This window comes from Drosophila kikkawai, chromosome 3L (assembly GCF_030179895.1).
Source record: "Drosophila kikkawai strain 14028-0561.14 chromosome 3L, DkikHiC1v2, whole genome shotgun sequence".
Taxonomy (NCBI): domain Eukaryota; kingdom Metazoa; phylum Arthropoda; class Insecta; order Diptera; family Drosophilidae; genus Drosophila; species Drosophila kikkawai.
The window spans coordinates 2,204,867-2,231,830 of NC_091730.1; the positions used below are offsets into that span (position 1 = coordinate 2,204,867).

The 26,964-nt window shown below is 35.6% G+C and overlaps 2 protein-coding genes across 4 annotated transcripts; one reads left to right on the forward strand and one right to left on the reverse strand.

Annotated features, from left to right (window-relative positions):
- Positions 1–3,166: 3,166 nt before the first annotated feature.
- Positions 3,167–15,469, reverse strand: PVRAP (PVR adaptor protein). 3 transcript variants are annotated; one of them, XM_017162446.3, is made up of 6 exons: positions 15,409–15,469; positions 13,718–14,497; positions 13,324–13,426; positions 7,186–7,450; positions 6,779–7,104; positions 3,167–3,954 (listed from the first exon to the last, which is right to left on the reverse strand). In XM_017162446.3, exons 2-6 carry the CDS (start codon positions 14,269–14,271, stop codon positions 3,742–3,744), a joined length of 1,461 nt encoding a protein of 486 aa, XP_017017935.1. In that variant the 5' UTR covers positions 14,272–14,497; positions 15,409–15,469; the 3' UTR covers positions 3,167–3,741. The 3 variants fall into 3 exon arrangements, 2 of the variants coding, with proteins under 2 accessions (XP_017017935.1, XP_017017936.1); XM_017162447.3 differs by lacking the exon at positions 13,718–14,497 and having other exon boundaries at positions 15,409–15,452; XR_011444787.1 differs by lacking the exons at positions 6,779–7,104; positions 7,186–7,450; positions 13,324–13,426; positions 13,718–14,497; positions 15,409–15,469 and adding an exon at positions 4,191–5,115 and having other exon boundaries at positions 3,816–3,954.
- Positions 15,470–16,761: 1,292 nt separating this feature from the next.
- Positions 16,762–17,523, forward strand: LOC108071652 (serine protease 1-like). Its single transcript, XM_017162448.2, has one exon. The coding sequence runs from the start codon at positions 16,762–16,764 to the stop codon at positions 17,521–17,523; it is 762 nt and encodes a 253-aa protein (XP_017017937.1).
- The last annotated feature ends 9,441 nt before the right edge of the window (positions 17,524–26,964 follow it).

The following is a 26,964-nucleotide window of genomic DNA, read 5'->3' on the forward strand; positions in this document are numbered from 1 at the left end:
CAGCCGGGGCCACGTTCGCGTCTGGTGCATTCAATTGGCCGACGGCACTGAACGAGAGGCTCGGCTCGCCTCGACTCTGTGTCTGCCAATTGGCCAAAAATGCCACAAAAACATATTTGGCAACGCAGCAGCAACGTCAATTGCAGCATCACGACCAGGACAAACTGCTCCTGGGTCAATGTTGATGTTGGTTTTGGACATGAGACGCAGTTAGAGTAGATGCAGTGGCAGTAGCAGGCCATAAAATCAGGCAGTCAATGAGCCAAATAGCCGAAATGCTTGTTATTGTTATTGCCGCAGCAGCCCCGGCAAATTAATGAGGTGTCCTGTTCGGCCATCAACTCCATGCATAATCGAACTACGTCCCTCGGCTGCAGTTTTGTAATTGAGCATATATAGTTTCGGTGGTGGTGGAATCAGAGGAGCTATGGGGATTTACCTTACCCATCAGGCACAGCAATTTAAACAGATTTTCCATCATTCACTGGCTCAACATGGAAAAGGATTTAAGGTACTAGTTGTTTAATTTAGCAAATGGGAAAATGTTAGAGTTGGAAGAGGAAATTTATAGAAATTGGGGGACAATTTTTATAAAAAGTAACAAGAAATGGAAGAGAAAATGTATATAAATTGGGGAAAAATAACAAGAAATGGAATGAAATGAAATGTATATAAATTGGGGAAATCAACAAGAAATGGAATGAAAATGTATATAAATTGGGGGAAAAAATGTTTCTAAAAAATAGAAATAATTGTATATAAATAAAAAATAAGCATTAAATTTCTAAAAATATATTTGTTTTTTTCTAAATAATCATTAGCATTTAATATTAGGTAATTGTCGAATTTTTAGATTAATTAAAACAGGTAAGAATCCGTGTTATTCCTAAAAAATTTCAATTAAAAATTTATAAGCAGTCTTCAAATAAATTTTTTATTATTTTAAGCAATTTAAACAGATTTCCCATCAACATGGAAAAGGATTTAAGGTATTTCCTTAATTTACTAAAAAGAAAAATATATTTCCAAGGGAAAATGAACTTAAATTTGAGGGAAAATGTTAAAAAAAAAATATATATATATATTGGATATACATATATCAATATTTAAATATAATTATATATATATTTACCTATATATAAATATAATTCCTTAAAATATATTTTTCTTTTTAAAAACAACTTAAGAATTTGATATTAAGTAATAATATGGCTTTTAGATTAATCAAAATAGTTTAAAATTGGTTTTAATCCTTTAAAACCTTAAATTTAAATATTAAAACTGCTCTCAAAATTTTTTAAAATTATATTAAGCTTCATAGATACCTAAAAAAATTAAAAAACAAGCCACTCTAGTTGGTAAAATAATTCAAAAAAAGAAAAAAATCATGAATATCCCGAATTTTTATGACAGAACTATACTGTCTTTAGCTGAACTTTAATCCCCTTATTCCGCTATATAGTATTTACTTTTTTTATAGTCTCTTTTTTTTCCAGTCCCGACAATTCCCAGACAATATTTGCATGAAAACTGTTACTGACACTTAAACATATTCCTGCCAAAAAAAAAGACTACAGGGAAGAAGAGAAACTTTTCTGTTACTGCTTCTACTTCTCTTTCCTTGTTTTTATTGTTTTTCGTAATTTTTCCTTGGCTGGCATTGTTGGAGTTTTAATGACGAGCAGGACTTGGCAATTGTCGCCTTAATGTCAGGCCAGGCGACAAACGTAGAAAACTCTGAGCTGTAGCAGTTTTACAAGTTTACATTTTTATGCGAATCTCTGCCAAAGTTACTTAAAATGCAAGCCTAACAAGTTGCTTTTTTTTGGACAGGATTTGTATAATGGTTTTTGTTACCCGAAAAAGTTCGTTTAGCTTGAAGACATAAAGCACTTATTGCTCATACGCCATGTGTTACACTTTCCAGGGGAAAGACATTCGGCAAACACTCTCACTCTCTCGGTTATTTTTAATTAGCCAAATGAAAAAGTTGAGCAGGAATATAAAACCCAGACAGACTCGAGGAGAGAATCCTCTTTCATATTTTTATACATTTTCTGTGGGTTCGGAAACGGGGTGGTGGAATTCACACAACAAAAGGCATTCGCCGCTGACAAATGAAGAAAACGCAGCGCCAAATAAGCAAAGCAATAATTTTTCGCCATTGTGCAGGGAAAATTCAGCTGGAGAACAAAGAAAATGCGACTAATGAAAAGCTTCATAAGAAAATGAACAAAAAAGAGAAAGAGAAAGAGAGAAAAACAAATTCTGGGTAAACATAAGGACTGCAATTGGGCTCAAGGACCCCGCACAATCTGCAAATAGCATTGAGAATGTTCAATTAAAAAAGTTTCCTTTACAGGCGAATCCTTAAGCCACTTAAGAATTATGGGGGAGTCTCCATCCAAGGACATCATTTTGCCATATATATAATTGATTTTCGACATCTTCTGTTTGTTGTTCCACTCGACCACCACTTTGGCTTATTAAATATTTAAGAAGGCATCCAACTGACTGACAGGACCTCATCCTCCTTCATTCTATTATCCTGCTGCCCAAAAATAATTGACAAGGCTGGGGGAAAAGTTTGGTCAAGTATTTTCCTCATGAATACTTTAGGCGGCGACAACTTCTTTGGCAATTTTCGAATTATTTAAATGGCAGTTTGGTTGTTTTTTTTCGTAGATCCTTTTTGGTCCTTACTTTTATTTCATTTACGCACGCCTTCGTGTGTAGCGATGCCAATAATTGCAACAAAGAAAAAGTTGCCAGCGGAAAAGTAGACAACACTTTGACAATGGGGGAAAAATCGCCTTTGGCCAGAAAAGTTTTCCATTGAAAAGATTTCCGAGGCGAAAAAAAATGTGTTCAGGATAGCTGCAATTAAAAAAGGGATTACGATCCTGGCCAGACTTTCGATTTGGTCTTTGCTTTCGCCCCCTTTCTTAACTTTGCTTTTCGATTAAAAGTTTTAGCAAATTAAAAATTGTATAATGACAGAGATTAGGCCAACCAGTTAAAGGGAAGACCTTTAAGAACCTTGAAACATAAATGTGGAATATGTAAAGTTTAATTAACGTGTGAAAATTTATTTCCACTCGCAGCTGTCGTGCCTGAAATTTGCATAATGAGCCGAGAGAAGCGTAATTAATTGTTATTACTCATGTTTTGTGCTTTCGTTTTTACTCTTTATTGTTTTTCATATTTTTTTTTATAAATTAAACAACTTTATTTACCCAATTATGTGTTATGGTTGTGGGTTATTTACATTTTTCTGGGTCTCTGTGTGTGTTTGTGTTTTTTGCTTACATCTAAAATATGCATTTCAATTAGTTATATATTTATATTTATATTTTATATTTATATTTAACAGTGCAAAGCGGCAACAACATTTAACATAGATTTTTTCCATATTTGATATATTTATATATTTTATTTATATTTTCTTGTTATTACTTTGCAGTTGAAAAATGCACAAAGAAAAGTGGAAAATAAACAAGTGAGAAAATTCAAATATCATTTGGTGGCAAATTATATCTAGAATTTCCAATACATTTTCCAATTAAACAAGAATGAAACTAAACTAAACTAGAGATACTTTCACCATTTATCAGCTAGGCGTTTCATTTGCAGTGTTTTTCTTTTTCATAGATTATCACATTTTCGCGGTTCTAGATTCAAGCAAAACATTTTTACTTAAATGTAATTTTGTGCCACGAGTTGATCGATTCCCACCATTAGCTACTGCTGCTGCTGCTCCGTCTCCAGATTCTTGGCGCGCAAATACTTTAGCAGCATCTGCAGGGAGTCGTAGGTGTCAAAGTCATCTAGATTTCGTCTCGAGGAGGACATATTGGTGGGACGGGGCATGGCCAAAGGGACGGGCAGCAGCTCGGGCATCACCGAGTGGTGGGTGATGAGGGCCTTGAGGCTGGAGAACTCTTTGCGAAAGCCCTGGAAAGGAGAAGAACAGGGTAATAATACTTTATTTTAATGGGTTCTTTATAATAAATACAAGTTTTTTATATATTTAAAAAGATATTTTATAATAAATTTAAGATTTTTAGCTACTTATGTGGGAGCTCTATATTTATTATTAGTTTTTATTTAAGTATTAAGTACTTCCTTTCCGAAAAAGAATTATTATTTGGATTCAAGTAAGTTTTCTAATTTAAAACCTAGAGAAAAACCTTTAATACATCCTCCCCCAGCTACACCCTGCCTGATAGCACTTTCCGGGATGAGATCGCTAGGGTTCTCATGTGATCGAGAGCCCGAGAGCAGGACCTGAAGATGCGAAAGCTATCCAGGAAATCCCTCTCCTTTTTGGTTGGTTAAAGGAGAAGCTCCATTGACATTCAATAGAGGTTTAGGTCAGTTTTTAATTTAAGTTTAATTGTTATTTTCACACTCTTTTGGCTTTCGTTAGGCATTCCACTACTGTTTTGCCATGCTAAATTTGTTCTGGATTAACAGTAATTAGAGTTATATAATTTTCTAAATTTTAAACACTATAAAAGAGGCCTCAGAAAATGTTTTGTTTTTAGTGTGCATCCAACCTCCGCCAAATCCATCATGAAGTTCTTCCAAAACAGCGTTCTGCTCCAGTTTTTATTCCTCCTAATGGCCTGTTTCCTCATCAGTGTCAGTGCGAACAAGGACAATCCGGGGGCGCCCAAGTCGGACTTTAATTTGGGCTCAGTGATAAAACTCGCTAAAGATACATATGCCACCGCTAAGGGTTAGGTTTTGAAGCCACTTTTTAATAAAAATTATTCTGGCAAAACGGCTAAAGTTAACTTACTGAATAAAATACAATATAAAAAAACAATAATTAAGGGGGTCTTCTCATTGGGCAACTTTTTTTTTTCGATTTTTTTTTTTTTGCATTTATTTATAGCTTGGGATGGTGTGTATATGTCCCCAAAAGGATTTTTAGAAATTTGAAATACTTTAGAAGATACAGCCTTTTTTGTGAAGCAAGATCTATGCAAAATGAGCTTTTTTCAAACTTCAAACGCGTTTATCTCGAAACCACGTTTTTCGAACTGGCGGCCATGATATCTCCAGTTCAACTGAACCGATTTTCATGAAACAAAGTGGAGTCGACGCAGAATTGTCACCATTCTCGGGTGACGGAACAGATTTTTTTTAAAATTTTTTTTTCTATTTTTTTTTTACACTAAACTACAAAAAAAAAGCCCGAAATCGAAATTTTTTTTTTGAATGGCCGCCATTTTGTTTCAAAAAATTAAAAAAAAAATCTGTTCCGTCACCCGAAAATGACATCAATTCTGATTATAACCCCGTTTTTATTTTTCAATTCGGACGCTCTGGAGACCCTGAATCGTGGCCGCCAGGACGACACCTTTTTTTTCGACCACCAAGTTTGAAGTCTCATTACTCTTTGAACAACCCTCGTATCGAGGCAAGAACAACTTTTTTAGTTACTTTGAACATTTTTGAATTCAATAAATAAAAAAAATTTTCAATTATTCTTTGCGTTTTCAAATAAGAATTTTTTTAAAAAGGGTCCAAAAAACGGCTTTTGAATGAGAAGACCCCCTTAAACAAGTTTTTTAAAATTTTTTTGATTTTACGAGTTATTGAAAATCCCCTGAGTCCTCTCAAAAATAAGTTGGTCAGCGGTGTACATTGAAAATGTCAAATTATCCATTATGAATTTCATTAAAAAAAACAGCCTTTTGGTCCAGTTTTTGATCCTCTTAGCAACCTGTCTCCTGATCAATGTCAGTGGTGACCTGCAGGTGACCAAGAAGGCTGACTATAAGAAAGTTTTTAAGCCTTTTGTCCCGGGTTACTTTATAAATTAGCTTGTCCCAGAGATCAATGTGGCTTCAACTAAACCATCGGAAAAATTTTCCATTGATCAATTTAGACAAATAAAAATAAATTCAAGCTGAATCAAACCTGATCTAGTTAGTTGTCCATGAAAAAACCCTTAAATCATGGTGATTTGAGTTCAAATTTGTTGGGTGAGTATGACTATAAAAGGTTACCATCTCATTTTCCCAATTTTCTATTCAAACACTGAAAATTGTTAGCTAAAAACAACAATTTGTATACTTCTACCGTTTAAAAAAAAAGCTTCCCATTGACTTTCAATAGAGGTTTAGTTCTTCGTGGCATTCTTTAGCTTTCGTTATGAATTCCAGTTTAGCTTTGCCAAGCTCGATTTGTTAAGGATAATTAGTAATTAAAGAGTTATATAATTTTTTATAATTTAAACAATATAAAAAAGGCCTCGAAAAGGGGTTATTTTTAGTGTGTATTCAACCTTTGTCAAAATAACACTAAAACCATCATGAATTTCTTCCAAAACAGCTTTCTGCTTCAGTTTTTGGTACTCCTAATGGCCTGTTTCTTCATCAGTGTCAATGCTAACCCCATCTATGAGGATTCCCCCAAGAAAGGAGACTATCCGAATCCTACCAAGAAGAGTGACGTGTTGTGTAAATTGATTGATCCCTTGACTGCCAAATGCCTTAAATCAGAAGCTGGCTAAAACCTAACCATCATAAAGATTTGCCATTCAAATAACTAAAGGCTAACCAATGCCAAAATAAAACAAAATAAAAAATAATACCAAAAGTTTAGAGATTTCTTTCCGTGCAAAAGTTGGCTTCCTTTCAGGTTTTAATTTGGCATTTGACAAATTTTCTAAATTTTACAAAGCTTTTTTTAAGCTTTGCTAAAGTCCACATAATCAAGATTTGATATACTAAAAATTCTACAATTATGATATATATTTTCTTACCTTGATTTTGTAACCCCTGGGGGATCTCAGGATAATATAGTTGGCTATCTTGGGCCCAGGTGGTGAGGGAACACGCAGTGTCAAAGCATAGCAGCCGGGCTTGGAGCTGCTCTTGCGTACCAGAAACGCACCTGGGCTCTTGCTTTGCAGAACCTCGACGGCAATGTCCCGGGAGATGCCGGCCTGATACCAGCAGGCATCTTTGAGGTCGGCTTCCTCCTCCTCAATGCCAAAAGTGTTGGCCAGGCTGCTGCTACGCTGCTGCTGGGCACCGGCACCCTGATTCATACGCAGGCGATTGGCAAAGATCTTGGGACTGGAGTTGGCTAGGAAAATAGTAAAAAAAAGTCAAAAAAAAATAATATTCAATAAATTAATTTAATTAGTAATTAAGTAATAGTTCTTACCACTGCTCGTCTCCCTTAAGTAACGCTTCTTCAGGTTGAATTCATTGTTGTCATTGTTGAGATTGACATTGTCCAGCATGGGAATGGCTGTCAAGGACTGGCGGCAAGAGTCGCCAAACTTGCTGTCTATATAGGAGTCCTCGTTGATGTAGCCATTTGAATACACAGGCTGAACATCCAGTGGGGCGCTCAGGGGGGTTATGTTGCCCACCAGCGGGCGGGATTCTTCGTTTTGACGCAACAAACCCATGGTCAAGCGTTTGACCTTTAAAAGAAAAATTTAAGAAAATTTATTTAAGAAAAATAATGTAAGCAAAGAGGGATTTAAAGTAAATTTTATTATTTTAGAAATTTAATTTAAAATTTCTTTGTTAAAAAGTCTTGAAACTATTCAAATTCCTTCAGAAATTTCTTTGAAGTTTAAAGAAATTCTCAGAAAAAAAAGGATCTAAGCGAAGCGTTCAAGTGGCAACAAAATTAACTACAATTTAAACACCTTGTAAGCCGACAAGGATCTGCAAAAGGATGCTGCAGTCAAGGGCAAGGCGTGGGTGTAAGTGTGGGTGTGGCCCGCAGACGAAGGCGTTGCAGCCGCAAAAAAGGAAAGAATTTATTACCAAGAACCGCAGCGAGACAAAATGCTGGCAAAATGCGTCGCGCCGCCACAAAAGGAAAAAGTACAAGTAGAGAAGCTAAAACTTTTTTTTATATATTTTTGGGTTGTGCACTTAAACAGGAAACGGATGCTTGGACTAGGCATTACCGGTGGGAGCCAGAAGGACCCAGGGCCAAGGAGTAGGAGAGCAGAGAGAAAGGCGGCGCATAAATTCGTGGCAGACTCTCGTGCCGGCCACTTGCCCGCCTTGGAAAAAAACCCCACCAAAAAATGTTGCATAGCAATTCAAGGCGGAAATGTGCCGCAGGACTCGGGGTTCTACGAGCCAGTAGCTTGGCGAAAAAAATATAAAGAGAATAGTGTAGCTATGTAGAGCAAGTGTTGAATTGTGGTGGGGAAAATCAATTATGGAATAGCTGGATGCTCTTTCATTCCTTTTATTTTTAAAGAAGTTCTTTCAGTATTTCAGAAATTTAATTTTAATTATGTTATATATTTTATATATTATTATATTTATTATATTTTAAAGTATTTCGTTGATTTTAAACTACTCTTACCCTTAAACTCTTTTCAAAGAGTATTCCACCATAGCGAAAAACCTAGCGGCCTGCGATAATTCAGATGCACTTGTGCGCCCATGTTGAGATCGTGTTTCCACTACCCCTATTTCCTCTACCCCTTTATCCCCTACCCCCATTTCCCCCTCCTTCAACCTGTTTTTCGGGGTCAGTGGCTTTGAAAAAGTCTGCCGGCTCTTGTACAATAGTTGTCTGCCCGAAACTAGACTAGAGTCTGCTCCTGGTAGCCACGCTTGGGTTTCCTTCTCGCCTTTTTTCTGGCATAATTTAAGGCGACATTGACAATGAGACAAGGGTGGGTAGGTAGCTACCTGCTTTGCCTACCTGCTTTGCCTACCTGCTCTTCTGACAGCAATTGTTTGCCCATTGCTGCATAATTTAGAATGAAAAGAATGAACAAAAATAAAAAAATAAAAAATCTCGCGCTCTCCTTATGTAAGGACAGGCGGACATTGTTTGCATATTTCACAGCGCATTGCACACTGATTTGCAGTAGGTTTTTGGGTGTATTTTTATTTATATTTCCAAGGAGTTTCTTATTTATTTACATTTCATCTACCTCCCGCTTATTTATTAACCATTTCTAAATAAATATAGAAATATTTTGGTTTACTTCCTCTTCCAAAACCAAAACACTAATTGCCCTGTTGACTTAATGAACTGCCAGCTAGCTGGACATTAGTGGCAGCTGTTGTTTCTAAGGAACGAGCGGCACGTGCTGGGGGAAAAAAAAGGAAAAGCCCACAAAGAACACTTGCCGCAAAATGCTCCTCAACATTTATGCAAATTTAATAAACTGCCTTTGCCCAGGGATAAGCACAAGCAACCAAAAAACGGGGCTAAATAAAAAGCCAAAGCAAAAGTCAGAGCGGGTTTAAATCAAATATGGCTCTGGGTGGTTGTGTGTGTGAGTGTGTTTAAGTGTGGGCGTGGCCCACAAAATATTATTTATGACATTCGAGCTGAAAATATATTCCGTGCACACATGATACATGGATAGGCGTGACGAAGTCGAAGCACAGGCCAAGTCAAGCCAAGCCGAGCCAAGTCAGGCCAGGCCAGGCCACATGTGGTAGCTGATAGCTGTCGCTCAAACTGGGATAGTGGTGCACTGGGAATAAATTTTGGAAGATAGTGCCAGTTTTAAAGGATACAATTTAGTTGTTTTAGTGGAACTGGTGACTCTCTTTCAGTTTTAATGAGGGTTTCATGAGGGTTTAATATTTTATTTGAATTTTAAACCTTTTTAAGATGGTAAAAACAAAACAGAATACAGTAAAAAGATGCGTAACGACAGGCTTAATGCTCTTTTAAGCTCTTTTAAGATTTTGTTAAAAAGAGAGGAGAGCAAGATAGAGAGTAAGGAGATAGAGAAACCAGAAGAAAACACAATTTTAAGGCATTCAAAATCTGCTTCTGCGTGTGCTCTATACGCATTCTATTTATAGATAATTTCGTCTTAAGAAGAAATACATTATTATTTATCTTTATACATAACAAATTGTGTATTCCTACCAGGTCAAAAGTGTTTCTCATTGACTTTCAATAGAGGTTTTGTGTTTAGTGGCATTTATACATTCTTTAGCTTTCGTTATGAATTCCAGGTTAGCTTTGCCAAGCTTGATTTGTTATGGATAATTAGTAATTAAAGATTTATATAATTTTTTTAAGTTTTAAACAATATAAAAAAAGACCTCGAAAAGGGGTTCTTTTTAGTGTGTATTCAACCTTCGTCAAAATAACACCAAATCCATCATGAATTTCTTCCAAAACAGCTTTCTGCTACAGTTTTTGGTCCTCCTAACAACCTGTTTCCTCCTCAGTGTCAATGCTAACCCCGTCTATGTGGATCCCAATAACAAAGATGAATATCTGAATCCTTGTGATCCCGTGACCGGAAAATGTCTCCACTCATCTGTTGGCTAAAACTTAACCATCATGAAGATTTTCCATTCCAATAACTAACTAAACCAATGCCAAAAACAAATAAAATAAAAATAAATAGGAAAATAAAAAAAAAATACCAAAAATATAGAGATTTCTTTCCGTGCAAAAGTTAGATTTCTTTTAGGTTTTAATTTGGCATTTGACAAATTTTCTAAATTTTTCTAAGCTTTTTTTAAGTTTAGCTAAAGTCCACACATTTCATTATTATATTTTACAGTCCTTCGAGTGTTATGCATCTTAATATTATAAAGAAATCCATGCTAGATTTATCTTTTAAATTTTATAAAAATTATATAATAATATATAATACATATAAAATACAAATTTCTCTACGTGTAAAGCTAACTGGTAGCAAAGAGGCTACCCCAATCTCGTTTGCCATTGCAGTTGCAGTTGCTAAACAAACATTTAGCGGCGCCGAGTCAACAGCATCGATGCATCAACGCCAGCAGAGAGGGAGAGAGCAGAAGCCGTGACAGACAGTGCGTCATTTCCGTCTAACTTGGGATGGCAGGCAGCAGGATCAGAGAGAGAGGAGCTGACAGGATGTGGATATGGAAGGACGTACGGACGTATGGAGTGCCTGCTGCCATGGACAAGGATATGCGGGTGACTCCAACTCAGACAGCAAACTGCATAATGTGGCAACGCATTTGTCTTTGACTCCTGCTGCCAGGACATTCTCCTCCCCTGGAAAACTGCTCCTCTTTCGGCTGCATGTGCTGCTTTATTTTGCTTATCTGAAATTGAATCAGCCAACCAAGCAGACGATGTCGACGACGACGTTGCCTGTTGGGCACAATTAGGGAAGCATCACGCCTTCCCCCCTACTACTCCCCCCGCCTCGTCCTTGGAGGGGAAGCAAAAATTAATTTGCTTATCGGGCCGCACCCTGCAACGGAATGATGTTATTGACAGGCAGCAGCATGTCGAACCACAAAAAAGAAAAAAAATAAAAGAAACGAGAGCCAAAGGACTCAAAAAGGGGAAAAACTATGCAAAACAAAAGGATATGCCTGCCGTACCATGCGGCGTATGCGTGTTATTTGCTGTTGCTGGCGCAAAAATGTTTATAGCCGAAATTGATTTATTGACAAAACAAGGCAAGCGAGCTGCACAGGAATATGAAAAATACCAAAAGCGAAAGCATGAACTGAACCCTTTTTTTCCACGGTTTTTCTTTTTTTCGCTTTGCTCTGTTTTTTTGGTTTTTTGTTTTCCGCCCTTCCGACATATGCACGGGGTGTTGTATAGTCCTTGTATTGACAATATTTATGGTTTGCCATTAGGGCCAACTGATTGCTTTTCGCTTTCGATACGATTTCAATTTCTCAGAGTGTTTGGCTTGTTTTGTGTGTGTCGGATTAGGGATGTGCACAAAGGGGAATGGAATATCAAAAAAGATAGGTCAAACTAGATATAGTTTTTTGCTTTAATTTAAGAAATAATAAAAATTCTATCAATAAATTTAAAATAATATAAAATGAATGTATAAAATTATTTAATTACGGTTTCTCTCTTTCATTATAGATCATTTTTCACATCTCTATGCCTTGAGTCATCGATCTTATCGAAGAGCTATCAATAATATCAATAATATTTGGTAAACTTTTATACATTTTTATTTTATAAATACAAAATAAGGTAAGATGAATAAATATAATATAATTTATAATAAAAACTATATTTTATTATTATTATTGATAGCTTCTCCCATCTTTATGTCATTGATTTTATCGAAAATGTGTCGATTATAAACTATAACTATACAAAAACAAATCAAACTATACAAAATTTTGTAAAGTTTAAGTTTGTGCAATTTATATTTTACGTTTTACCGATTTTTTATACCTTACATTATCTATCGATAACTTTACCCATCTCTAAGCCCTGCGTCATTGATGTTTCTGTTTCGGTGTGTGACTCTTGGCCTTGATTCGATTTGATTTCAGTTGCAGTTTGAGCCTGGCCTCGTCTTCCCCTTCGGTGTGGGCTCCTCCTCTAAGGTGGAGGCCATTAGTTTACAGGCGTAATCACCATAATGCGCAATCGAGTCGCATTGCTGCCATAAATAAGACAAACACATAACGTATACGCAGCGTGGTCGAGTGCCAGGCAGTCAGTCTCTTTCGTATGAATAAACTCGCACGTACTTATCGCATAGACTATGCTCGACTGAGCACAGCTGCCTCAACTCTATATATATATACACATATCTATATGTAGAAGCATATAACCGTGTATGAATATTTAAGGCATTGAATTTATGAAAACAACGTGCCGCAAGTCGAAGCAAAGGCTAAAGTTTTTGCATTGCACAACTTCTGGCTCGATCTCGAGTCCGTGGCATCACGTGACAAAGAACACGGGGCAAAACATTTGCTAAACATTTCGCATGCGGGCAGCAGCCCTTCGATGTCTACGTGTTATGACAAAGCCAAAAAAAAAGGAAACCAAGTTCCCTATAGGAAATGGGAATGGGAATGGGAGGAAAAAAGCCCGAAAAAATCCAGCAAGCAATCCAGCAAATGGTCTGTGAGGACCCAAGGGTTGTCGGGGGCTTAGTTGTCTAAAGTTTTTTCTTTACGCCTTCGATGGAAGCTTAGCTCCTCACCCTTGAGGGAATTCGCTGCGCCAATAATTCATAACAAAGCGTTGAAAATTTGGCCAGTCCTTGAGTAGTCAGCGAAAAAAAGCGAAAAAAAACTGAGAAAAAGAAATGGAAAACCAATAAACGAAGCCAAAGTGTTTGGGGCACCCTTGTCAAAGTCAAAGACATCAAATATGTTTGATCTTCTAATGCAAGGCAAAATATTTAACATTCTTTCTAAAGAAACCATCTGGTTTGAGATTAGATTTGGAGTTAAGAGGAATTTTATAATATTTTTAAGGGTTCTAGTTATGTTGTTGCTTAATTATTATAAATTTTTGATGCTCTAATCTTAAGTAAAACTGTAAAGGGTATACAAATTTCGGTTTTCTGAAGTAAAAACTCACCAAAGGTGGCTTGTCTGCCAGTCGCTTGCAATTGTTAAGCTCCGTGGGCGAATTATCCTCATCAGAGCTCGGTGTTTGGGCCACCTTCTCGTTGTCATTGCAGCTAATTTAAGAATTTAAATATTTAAAAAATTTTAATTAATTTTTTTTAAGTCTTAAAGTTAGTTAGTAAAAGCTCTGTTAAAGTAAAAAATATTTAAGCAAAAAAAATAAATAAATAAACTTGATATTCTTATATAAATTATTATTTAATACTTCAACAGAGCCTTTAAAAATCCGTAAATAATTATTTTAAATTAGTGTTTCAGTGTAATTAAGTGTATTTTTTAATGAATGTGATTTAAGCATTGATTTAGGGGAATTTTCTAGCGCCTTGAAATATTTTTTTACTCACTTGAGATTCGCTTGAGTGAAGAGTTGCAGTGGTCGTCGTCTTCCCAAGCTGGCGGGCGATGAGGGTGTGGCCAGACCTGGCTTACCTCGGCTAATTGTGGCCAAAGGTGATCTCAACATAGAAGAGTTGAGACCACCATTCGAAGTCTGACGATTGCTGCAGGACGAGGATCGAAAACGGGCACCGGCACCAGTTAAAACAGCTGCCAAATTGGCAGCAATGCGATTGTCAAAGCGATTGAAATATGAATTGGAATTGGAGTTGGAGTTTGTATTTGAATTCGAGTTTGTATTTGAATTTGAATTTGAATTCGAGTTGGAATTGGAATTATCTGCTGTGGGCGAGGAGTTGCTGCTGCTGCTGGTGCTGCCATTCCTGTTGCTCATTGCCACCGATGTGGCCGCCATGCTTACGGTGGATTTTGCTCCTGCCACTGTGATATTGTTGCTGTTGCTGCTGCTGTGGCTGTGACTGTGGCTGCTGGCACTGGCCTGGTCATAATCCAAATTATTGTTGGTTATCATTGCGGCGGCGGAGGCTTCGCTTCTGGGCATTAACTTTTGGCAGCGGGTGTTACTAGCTGTTTCGCTTGGTGAATTATGTGCGCATATAAAAACGCTGCGGGGCGGCTTTTGTCGCACTGCGTGTGCTGTGCTGCCAGGACAATTCAGGACATTCGGCAGAAAAGCTCTCTCTCGCGCGCGAGCAAGGCCTTTATTAAATTTGACTAGAGTGGGTGGATGGGCCAAGCCGCAGGGGTTCACTTACTCCACTCTACGACTGCAGGAAGGACCAAGGACCACGACGATTCGCAGATTTAAACACAGAATTAATTCAAGCGGAAATTGGCAAGGGGGGGAAAAGCAGGAGGAAAAGCACGGGGTCCATTGTTCCAAAAAAAAAAAAAAACCAAAACAAAAATCGAAAGCGTGAAGCATAAACAAAAATGGCAAGTGAAAGCGGGGGTGGAAATTACAGAGAGAAGAGGGGAAAAAGCCACAAAAATGCACATAAATAGGAATAGGAAAAATCCAAGAGCAGGGGGGGAGAGGGAGAAGGGGTCACAGCCATGACGTCACACAAATGTAAAGCGCATAAATAGCAGGATTTTGCAGGATGTTCATGAACATGATGATGACCATGATAATGGTGTTGTTGAAATGTTTTATTTTTGTTGGTGGTTGTTTTTGTGGTGATTGTATGATTCCACATATTGTTGTGGTTTTTTGTTGTTGTTGTTGTTGTGTTTTACATTTCCCATTGTATGCGATTATCGATTGCCCAGCGATTTTCCACAAATGTTTTTTTTTCACCAATTAGTTGCCAATTTTTTATGCACAAGTTTCCAAGCCAATTTCGTTTCGTTTCGGTTCGCATTTTAAGGCCAAATTTCATGTAAATAAAAAAAGGGGGAGAGAAAAAGATGCCAATTTTGTAGAGAGTTTTTCGTTTTTCATGTTTTCGCTTGTACCATATAAATTTTTGTGAAATTTGCATTGAAAGTTGGCTAGCGGAAAGCGAGAGCGATATTGAAAAATTCCAATTTTTTTTTTAGGGTTTCCGGGAAAGCCGAAAGCGAAATTTCAATGCAAATTCATGGCTAGTTTTTTGTTAGTTTTACCCTTAGTTTTTCTTTCAGTTTTTTTCTGTATTTTTCCCTTTTAGTTTTTTCCCCACATTGATTTACTTACATAGGTTCGGGTGCAACCAAACTTTTCATTGGGCTTTCCTCCAGTGGGCCAAGTCTACAGACTAGAGTTGGTTGGGCTCATGGGCTGCAAGAGAGAGAAACCAAAAGAGAGTTTGATTTAATTAAAAGCAACTTAAAGCTGCGCTCAAGTGTAAATATGTGTGTGTGTGTGTTAGACTTGGTTGTGTGGCAATCATTAGACGTTCATAGTCAACACCTCATTAGGCGACTAATCAAGCGTGCGCTGGGCACGAAATAACAACCAGTTCGGTTCAGTCCACTGGCAACAGATTAAAGGAGACTGAGACCATCGGAAAAGGAGGTATTCGCAGGACGATGGAGGAGCAGGAACCAGGCGCCAAGCCACAGACACTAAACAAAACCAAAGCAAAGCCATCAAGATGGCCAGGCGCATTCCTGCTAGAGATGAGAGCGTGCCTGGGATCAGGCACGAAGCTAAATTAGTGCACTGGGAGAAATAAGGCGGGCCAAGAAATATTTAAAATAAAATATTTAAATAATTATGATTTTAAATAATTTGAATTAAATGTTTAAATATTTAAATATTAAAAATTTTAAGTATTTTAAATTTATATAATTATAATTTTAAATAATTTGAATTTAAATATTTAAATAATTATAATTCTAACAACAAATAATTGTAACCAACAAATATATACATTTAAATATTTAATATTTTATAGAATTATAATTTTAAATATTTTTTTAAACATTTAAAAATTTATATAATTATAATTTTTAATATTTTGAATATAAATATTTAAATAATTTAAATTTAAACATTTATAATTTCAAATAATTTGAATTTAAATATAAAAAAATGTATATAATTTAAATTTATAAATTTAAATTTTTAAATAAATATAATTTTAAATAATTTGAATTTAAATATTTAAATAATTATAATTTTAAATAATTTAATTTTAAATATTTAAATAATTATAATTTTAAATAATTTAAATTTAAATATTAAAATAATTATAATTTTAAATAATTTAAATTTAAATATTTAAATAATTATATGTTAAATAATTATAATTCGTTATCAAGCATACAATATATTATAATTAAAAGAAAGAAAAGAAGAATTGGTAAACTTTCCATTAGCTTTTCTTATCTTACAAATATTTTTTCACTTTTCATTAGCTACCCTTATCTTTAAATTATTTTTTAACAAAGAAAAGCAATCGTAGCTCTTAACTAAACATTCTTTCTTAAAATTCTTTCAAAGAAAAATTAATTAAAAATTCTCTCTTAAAATTCCTTTCAAGAAAACAAAGTATAAAAAGAAAGTCTTGCTACCTTCTATCTACAGTAAAGTTTCCACTTCAAAATGATAGTCCTCCTGTGCCTTTTGGCACTCCAAATCCTTAACACTGGCAGTACGGAGGTGCTACCGCGGGTTGTTAATGGCCACTTGGCCAAGGAAGGTGAAATTCCCTACGTGGTTGGTATCAAATCGCAAGGCATACTAAAGGCTACTTGGTGTGGTGGCAATATAATATCCAATGAATGGATTCTGACGGCTGCCCATTGCTTCGATCACTTTTTCCTTTGGTCTAAGGGCCATATATACTATGGATCCACAGTGCTAGGACAAGGATTAACAGGATCCTTTAGATACAAAAACATTTTCAAACATCCCGGTTATGGTAAATTCAGAAATGATTTGGCTCTGATAAAACAACCTCGCATACGATTTTCCGATACTATTAAGAGCATTCCCTTGCCATCCTCTCATGATATCAGCCAGTCCTATGCGAATCAGTCGGCCTCTACTGCTGGATGGAATTTAAAAGAACTTCCCGAACCTCAACAATTGAGATGGACTATAGTAAAAATAGCCAGCGATGAGAATTGCAAAAGAAAGTATCCAAACAATGGAGAGGTACTCTGTGGCAGAGTAAATCCTGGATCAGCCATGTGCAAAGGCGATTCGGGAGGACCTCTAGTGCATCATGAAAAGAAGACTCTAGTGGGAATAACCTCATTTGGAGAAGATAGGTGTGATAATGGTGAGCTTGTGGGCTTTACCAATGTAGTCAACTATCTGGATTGGATACGCAGGGTCTCCGGAGTGAAGTCTATTAATTAATTAATATTAAACAAATTTTTTTGTATATTAAATTAAATATATCTGAGAGCATTACAAAACTTCTGTGTTCCCTTTTCTCCCTCTGTAATCGTGGCTGGCTGGGCAATGAAGTAAACACGATGCCGCAAATAAAACGCACAGATTAAAGGATGCCCGGGTGAAATGTCTTCTTAATTACTTTGCCGAGTCCAGAGGCTGAGACTGGCGAAGGATAAACAAGCCGTGAGTTGAAGCCGGAGACAGGAAAAGGACCTGGGCTGCGCTCCACGAAGGACTGAGCGTAATTGAGAAGTCGCCGGGCTGGGACTTGGAATTGGAATCGGGTCTCAGACTCGGGTTCCGGCGTCTGCAGCGCAGTTTAAGCGGAAGTAATTTAATTAATTACAAATGAAACGGAAACACGAGCGAAGGTCGGCCTGGCGTCTTCCCTCTGAATGCATCATGTGTCGATTGTTTACCCAATGGAATCAAGTAACCCCAAAAAAACAAGAACACCAAAAAGAAAACCCCCCAACAACAAGTGCGACCCAACCCAATTCGTATTTTCATTTTGTTTCCCGCTTTTCCCTTTTGCATATGGAGGCGGTAGCGGCCTAAGCGTTTTCCAAAACAACAGCGAAAAAATTAAAGGGACCCCAAGACCTCCCAGCAGAGCAATTAAATTTTTCTATGCTATAGGACCGCAAACTATTCAAAGGGAAAGTAAACAAGAAGAAAATATGTAGAGTTTTTGAAAAATTTAACATTTTCTGGTAATTTTAATTATAAAAAAATTAAATTAAATTTTTATTCAGCGCTTTATGGGTTTAAAGTAAAAATAATACTAATTATTTAGTTTTTAGAATTATTATCGATATATTTTGGTATACAATCGATATCTTAACCTTAAAAGCGATAATTATCGGTATCTTAAGTTTAGATACATCAAAGTTCAAGACTTTTTGACCTTTTCCCAATTCAAAGGACTTCAATTTTACTATCTTTAAATTATTACTAAATTTTTTGTCGAAAAGATTTGTTTTTATAAATAATAATAATAATTATTAAATTATTCGATATCATATTTACGGTGTATTTTTCTATATAAACGATAGCAATTATTTTCGATATTTAGATTTTCAATATTTTCGAAACTTAATGACTTTTTTGAACTTTTTTCTTTAATATATTTTCCAATTTTAATTAACTTGAGTCTAAAAATTGTACTACAAAATTTATCTAAAATCTTTTCCCTTTCTCCAAATTTTCTCCCAGTGTACAGACACGCACACATTGGTGGCATACGCATTAAGCACAGCTCAATTGCATTGCGGTTTTAATTGCCACAGAGGAGAAAAGCAGGAAAAGCGGAGAGTGGGGAAAAGGGAAAGCAACGGCGATAGCTGGCCATTACCTCTGACCCCGGGACTGTACGGTTCACTGGCAGGGCTTACAAGGATAATGAAAACAATTTAACGACTCTCCCGACAATTCGCTGGAGCCGAGGACAAACGGCAAACGAATCCTGGTTAAACAAATCTTGAATCCTTTTTGCCGCCTCTTGCATTTGCGTTTGCCATTAATTTTTATGACAACCTCTCTTTCCTCTTTTTTTGCTGCGTGTCTGCGCAAAATATTTTCAGATATTTTTTGACATTTTAATGAAAATATTTTGCGTAGCAAAAAATGAAAATGATAAGGCAGTTAGCAAAAAGGACAGGCCCGTCGGAGTGATGATGAATCCTTAATCCCTTCACTGGCTTAATATTATTTTAACGAAGCGGATTCCCGTCAGGATCACAGTGGCCAGCCGAGGGAGTGGGTTACTTTTTAAGCCCTGCTGATGGCCAGTAATTAAATGCTTGACATGCCAAAGGGTGTGAGGTTTTTGTGGGCCAGGGATTAGGGCCACTAAGAGTCCTGTGGAGGAAACCCTCGACGGAACGCTGAGCAAAAGTGAACAATTAATGAGGTGAAACTTAATAAGTGCTCAAGCAGCTACCTTATTTTTTCGCAGTGCAGACGCAGAAAAGAGTGAATTAACGCTGAAGCTGGGCATTATAATTATGGCAGGCAGTTAAGGCGATTGTTGAGCCTGCAGCTGAGAAGTATAAGGACACACCAAGGAAAAATAAGGAACAGCTTAAAGTATTTTATTTATTTATTTAAATTATTAAAGGAATCCTTTTCAGGGCATTCTTTCTCCCTGATTTCATATATATTAACATGCAATAATTACAATTTTATTAAAGCGTAAACTGCATCCTGTTGCTTCTCCTTATCCTTGGCTCATTAAATATTTACAAATTCTCAATTTGCTTAAGTGAGCAGCGTGAAACAACAAAGCCATAATAAAATCAACAAGCCTAAACAAAAATATTTGCCAACATGCAAAAAAACAGCAAAGAAAGGAGAGGAGTATCTTTTGGGGAGCTGAATGGGGATGGGAGTTGTTCGCAAATTAAAAGAAATCAAAATCATATGAGAATTTTCAAGTGATTGCCGCATGCGGCAAGAGTCCTTGTTCGCAGGAAGCGCGGGCCAACATAAACAAGCAATTTAACAGGCACTCATACACACACTCCCAGCCAGACACACACACAGTACCACACACACTGTGCGGCATACAGACACACATCCTTAAGGATCCGTCGCCAGTTGGCAAACAAACGAAGCGTTCAAGCGAAAAAAGCCAGCCAGAGAAAGCAGAAAAAAAGCCAAAAGAAAAGCGGAAGTCAAGTGTATCGACTATTTAATACCTGGTATTAAGTTTAAGAACAATTTTTGGGTAAAATTGTTTTAAGAAATACTTTGAATTCAGTAAATGTTTACCTCTATATAGTAACTACTGCATACTTTTGTGATCAAATTGAATTGATTTCAAATCTATAAACTTTTTTATAGAGTTTTATATGTCTATATTAAATTTTTATTAAAAAAATAATATTTTAAATTGTATTTTTTAAGTTTTTTTGGTACTTTATATACCCTCAATAATAAAATTATTTATTGCTGCATACTTTTGGGTGCAAATTTAATTGATTTTAAATATACATTAATTTTTTTAATAAATTTTACTTTATTTATATTAAATGTGTATTAAAAATACTATTTTTTATTGTATTTATGGTTTTTCTGTACCTTTAAAAATTTAATTATTTATTGCTGCATATTGATTTTAAATTTAAAAATAATTTTTCATGCTAAAATAATAGTTTTTAATTTTTAAAGATTTGTTCAATACTTTATATACCCTGTATAATAATAAAAAGGGTACGCAAAAAATTCTCCGGTAGCCTCGAAACAAGCAAAGCGTTTTATGCAGGGACCGTAAATAATTATTATGAGTTTAAAAAAATTGAAGCCCAAAACAGTCTCCAAAAAAATTGGAAAAAATTGTCATAAGTTAAATTTTCATGGCGAATTCAAAAACAAGATAAATGTTTTTTTTTTCAATTTTTGTATAAAAATTACGCAATAACTTTTATTTTCAATTTTTATTATATAAATTGAAAAATAAGAATTATTCGATAACTTTTATTTTAAAAATTGAAAATAAAGATTGAATCTATATATCTTTTGATCCGTAGAAGCCAGATCCAATATATATGTATATATATGATCTACACATCAATACCTTTCAGATGGTATATAATAAATATGTATATATATATATATATATATATTGGATCTGGCTTCTACGGATCAAAAGATATATAGATTCAATCTTTATTTTCAATTTTTAAAATAAAAGTTATCGAATAATTTTTATTTTTCAATTTATATAATAAAAATTGAAAATAAAAGTTATTGCGTAATTTTTATATAAAAATTGTGAAATAACTTTTATTTGGTAATTTTTTGCTTTTTTAATTATAACCGTTACAGTCCCTGGTTTTATGTGCCGACATGGGTGATGGTGTGTGTGCGGCACCGCAGATTTCTCGCACCCACACACGGCAGCCGCAGCCTTAAAGTATGCCGCAAGTTTTTGCCGCTCTTTGTTAATGAAATTTTAATCAAGAGCTGCAAGCGAAGCAAAAAAAAAAAACACAAAAAAGAGTTTGCCAACCAAGTTTGGCGAGTGTACACATGCCACAGCTCGACTCCTTTAAAAAGGAGTCTTCTCTTTGCTCCTCCAAAATAGCCGGCAGCTTCATTAGAGACGCCCGCGAGGACCACGCGGCGTATGCGTAATAATTTATTTAAAATGCAATTCGTTTATGCCAGACATTAATCATTCCCGGCGAAATGCGATAAGACATCGGGCGAGTCACGTTCCGAGGTCGGCTGCATTTATTAACAATTTACGTCATAAATAAAATTGAAAAACATTCATAATGTCAATGGGAAGTAAGTAAGAGTGAGGAAAATGGGTGAGTGAAAGACGTGAGAGCATGAGCTGATGGCAATTTCATAAATTACAGTGCGTGGCCTGGGCACAAGGGAAGGATAAGGAGGAAGGACTGGATGAGCGGCTGGTTTACATAAATTAGACAGCAAAATTCGCAGCAAAATGGGAACAAGGCACTGGCAAAAGGTAAATCACAAAGCGGCCCCAAAATGACAACATTAAAAGCAGTCAGGTGGAGTTGTAAAATACACTTAAATGGTTACTGAGAGAAAAATGGGTTCTTTAATTAAATTACAAAGTGGATTTATTAAGGACAAAGGAGGAGTAGAATTTACTAAGCCTAAGATAAGCTGGTGAATATTATTTAGATAATAATTATAATATTTTCTTTGAATTTTAAATTATTAACAAAGCCAAGATATTCATTAAAATAATAAGAAGAATATTTATTACAATATTTTTGCTTTTGAATATGAATTTTCACGATTAATTATTCATTTTTCTAAAGGTTTTCTTCCCTTTCCACATTTTCTTTTATTTATTTATTATTATAATTTATTATTTTTCATTATTTAAATTCTAAGAAAAATATTATTTACAAATTTAGTTAGGAAATTCTTCAATAATTTTGATTTTAAAGACATTTTCCTTGACTAATAATTATTTTTGTTTTAATTATAATTTAAAAAAAAATCCCGAAATATAATTTTCATTCTCCTTAAATTTGTTTTAATATTTCCCATGATTAATCATTCCTTTTTCTCTGATTTTTTTCACCGTTTTACATTTTCTCTCATTTATTTTAATTATAATTTTAAAAATCCTGAAACATAATTTTCTTTCTCTGATAAATTTGTGAAAACACTTTTACTTGGAGCCTTAATTCCCCGCCTTTACATTTTTTTGTGGCGCTATCAGGCCGAGTTGTTTAACATATTTCTGTTTTGCCGTGGCTGTTACGCCTTTTCCTGGCCGAATTCAAGTGAATAATGTTCGCTTAGCACGGCAAATAATTATTTCTCGCTTACTGCCAACTGGCATGCTATTTGGCAGGGCTTTAAGGATTGCTTTCGGTCGATCCCTGGGTTTCCCACCACCTCCCTCTAGCTCTGTCGGTCCCCAGTTCATTATGTGAAATTTTGAAATTGTTTTTTTCCTGTTTTTTTTTTGCCTCTCCATCTACCGTTTCTTTGTGTTTTTTGCCGAGGGGCACACACAAAAAATAAGGAGAGTAAAAAACAAATGCCAACACGTTGAGAGCAACCCCTCAAAAAGGTGTTGAGTTGAGCCAAATTACAAAAAAATTTCCAACGCCGCCGTGCATTTCTCTTTAATGATTTGAATATGCAAAGCGGAAATGAAACAAAAAAGAATTTTAATTAGTTTTCGGAATGTTTTTCGGTGCAATTAAAGCCAAAGGCTGGGGCAAAGCCATAAACAAAACAATTATTATTTTCGTTTGGAATTTCCACTACTCCCCGGAATATGAATGCCAAAATGTTTGGTATGCACCTCAGCAGCAATCAGTTAAATGCTAAAAATTTATTTTTGTTTAGAATAAAAACAGAAAAACACAACTAAATATGCAAAGCAAATGGAATTGATTTTAGAAATGCATAACCAATGGACCGACATGGGAAGGAATTTTGGCATCAAAAACAAGAGAGAATTTTTATGAGAATGTTTAGACTATTAAATAACCTTTAATTAAAAAATGTACATTGTTTTTAAGGTGATTTAATATTTTAGAGAATTTTTAAATAACTTTTAAAAAGAATATGGAGGATAATATTAATTAATAATTATTAATAATGAAAAAAACCCAATTAAAACCAACTTAAATCTCTCATTAAAATTTAGCTGAATTTTTAAGAGCTTAAAAAAAATTGTTAGACTATTTTTAAGTTGATTTATGATTATAGAGAATTTTTAAAGCATTTTTAAAAACAATATGGAGGAAAATCATAATAAAACTTAATTAAAATTCCCTTAAAACCCTCATACAATTTTTTTTTTAGATTTGTAAAAGCTTGAAAAAATATTTTTTAAATTTAAAATGCCTTAAAATTAATTTAATATAATCAATTTAATAATATACCCCTAAAAATCACCTATTTTTAAACAACTTTTAATTAAAAAATATGAAGAAAAAACAGAATAAAACTCTTTTTAAACCCCCTTAAATTCCTTTTTAAATTTTAACTAGATTTTTAAAAGCATCCAAAAATATTCTTTTAATTTAAAATGCCTTAAAATTGATATGATATAAATAATATACCCCTATTACCTATTACCTGGCAAAAAATAAAAACCAGGCCAAGCATCCGGCCAAGATGCCAATAAGGAACAGAAAACTGCCACTCTCACTCCCCATTGCCATTGATTTCTCCACCTTGGTTTAAAAGGACGAAAAGAAAGAGAAGAACACAAAAAAAAAACTATTTTATGCAACGAAATAATTCCGACTACCTTTCGTCCAAACGTCTGGCCAATGTCCCATGACATCTACTCCCCTCGAAAGCAATAAATGTTCAAATCAATTGAAACGTTTTGCCAAAGCCCCCCCCAAACCCAAACCCCACACCCAGGGCGAAGCCACCACCCCCTGTATAAATCGAGAAAAGCGATGGGTGTGGGGGAAAATGGATTCCTGGACAGCTTAAGGCGGCGATTTGGTTAGCCCGCAAACAACAGAAAATCGATAAGGGATGCCCGATGTCCTGATGTCCCGATGCCCAGGAATGTCAACTTGTTTTGAACTACTAGTCAGTCCTGAAGGAAACCAGATTCTGTCCCACATTTTGAGAGGACACCAGACCTGGTCCTGGAATAGGATAGTAGTCCTAGTCTATATATAAGGATACGTGTGTGTGTGTTTGAACCAGAAATCGAGAAAAGTCGATGGCAATAAAACGCCATTTGGTCATAAAAATAGTCGAACGTTGCAGGGGCCAAGGTGAATGCGACAACTGCCCCAAGAGAGCTGGGTGGAGCTAGAGTTTCCTCCTTCGAGGGAGAGTTTCGTCCTGTCTGCCAGGGCAAATTACGAATTTTGCATATTGCTTTTCTTGGGCCTTTTCTCTCTCTCTGTCCTGGCCCTGCTGCTGCTGCTGCTGCTGCTCCTTCCTTGCCCCTTTGGCCCATTAGTCATTTCGTAGCCGGCTTTGGTGTGTCGCCACTTTGCAGGATGAATGACCCCGGCATAGTAGCTGCCATTTTTCCCCATCGACTCCAACCAAAAAAACCTCCGGCAGCGGAAATTGCGCACACGTCACAGGGCGGCAATTTTCATATAAACATTTGCCATTTTTCCACAAGGCTTTCTTTTAGAACTTGGCTGGAATAAAAGGGCCTATGAAGTGCATTTTGTGTTACCTTTATACAAAAAATTCTTTAAAATATGTGAGAGTAATAAATAAGATAGCAAAATATTTCAAAAGATTTAGCTTCATTTTCTTTTTTTAAACCTTTTAAAAATCTTAAAAAATTGCTCATTCTCAAAATAAAAATATACACTAATTTTTCCACTTGCTTAACCTGTATTTTTGCTTACTTAACACTTTTTTACAAACGTTGACCTTAATTAAATATTTGTTTTAAATGATTTCACATATCGTGTGCACTTTTCGGTATCTCTTGTATTCACGTTTAATTGATTTTCGCAACCGAATGCATCAAAAATTCATGCGTGTGCAATTAATGACATTACCGGGAAAGCTCTTGACCGAAGCGAGGGCGAAAAGGGGCTATTTTGTTCAATAAATTATGGTCATTATCATTATTTAAGAGAGAAAGAGCTACCCATAAACCTGAAGCATTAATTTAAAGCGAGTTAAATTTAATATTTAATCATCGGGAGGGCAGTTGAAAAGTAATTCTAAAATGGCAATAAATTCATATAAATTGAATATGTTTTATTGTTAAGTATACTTCAGGGACACTTGGGATTATTGTTGTATTTTTTATTTATTTTTAAATGGACGAAAAAACATGTTTCTACCAGGATTAATTTAATTTTCAATGAACATTAAAGTGAAATAAAATATATTAATTGATAAAAATGAACATAAACAATTGAAAATACTATAAAGTGAGTCATAATATAATAGAAAATATACCAAAAATATTTGTTGAATATCTTTTTGTGAAATAAATGTATAAATTTTGCTGAAAATATTGATTTCCTTGAAACCATTCCTGTTCTTCAACACATTTTCCTTTGTTTAACTTTTCCCCAAAACTTGCCTTAATAATTATGAAAATGTATATATTTTTCATGCGTAACTTTCAGCCGTTTCTCCCTCCTCTTAGCCTGCCTCACCCCTTTGTACCAACCCTTACCTTACCTCACATGTAGGTCAAAAACTGTCTGAGTATAAACGCGCTGCATACCTTCGGGCTGTCAATTTATTTTTCGCGCTTCGCATGTTCTTGGGCCATGTTTTTTTTTCCGATTCCCACCCCCCTTGGCGCGTGCTTCGGCGTCCTTGAAATTTATGCGTTCGACGCAGGCGAAGCGCCAAGTGTTGAGAACATCGGAGATAGGCACAAGTGCCTCATGGCGTGTAATGCGCTCATTATGTTGCCCCACTCAGCCCCCCAAAGAACACGCGCACACATCCTACATATAGATGGATGCCACATGCAAAGGATGCCCAGCCTGGCCTGTCCTTGGAACTGGGCCAATGCGACTGGCATTGTCTTTTGGGGTCTCTCCTCCGCCGTAGAGAGATAATAACAACAAATTATTACACTTGCCGAGGGACCAAAAAAGGAGATAGTAATGGGTCTGGGGGCTTTACTGTGGTAACTAAATTAAGCATATCGTTGATAACTCAACGCAGATCGGACGGCACAGGGTATGATAAGGCCAAATCGTCCTTCGTCCTGGCTGGGTCTTTGTGTGGGCTTATACCCAAAGTTGAAATTGAGGTTTGGCCTTCAAGGGAGGAAGCACTGAGAAAATGAAACTAAATATTATTAAAGAAGATTTTAAAGCATTATTTTTGGTTACCAAAAAGTAGGCTATGATTGCTGTAATAAGCTTACATTTTTACAGCATACTTTTAGGCGCATTTTAAAGTTATTTTATGTTACAAAGGAAGACT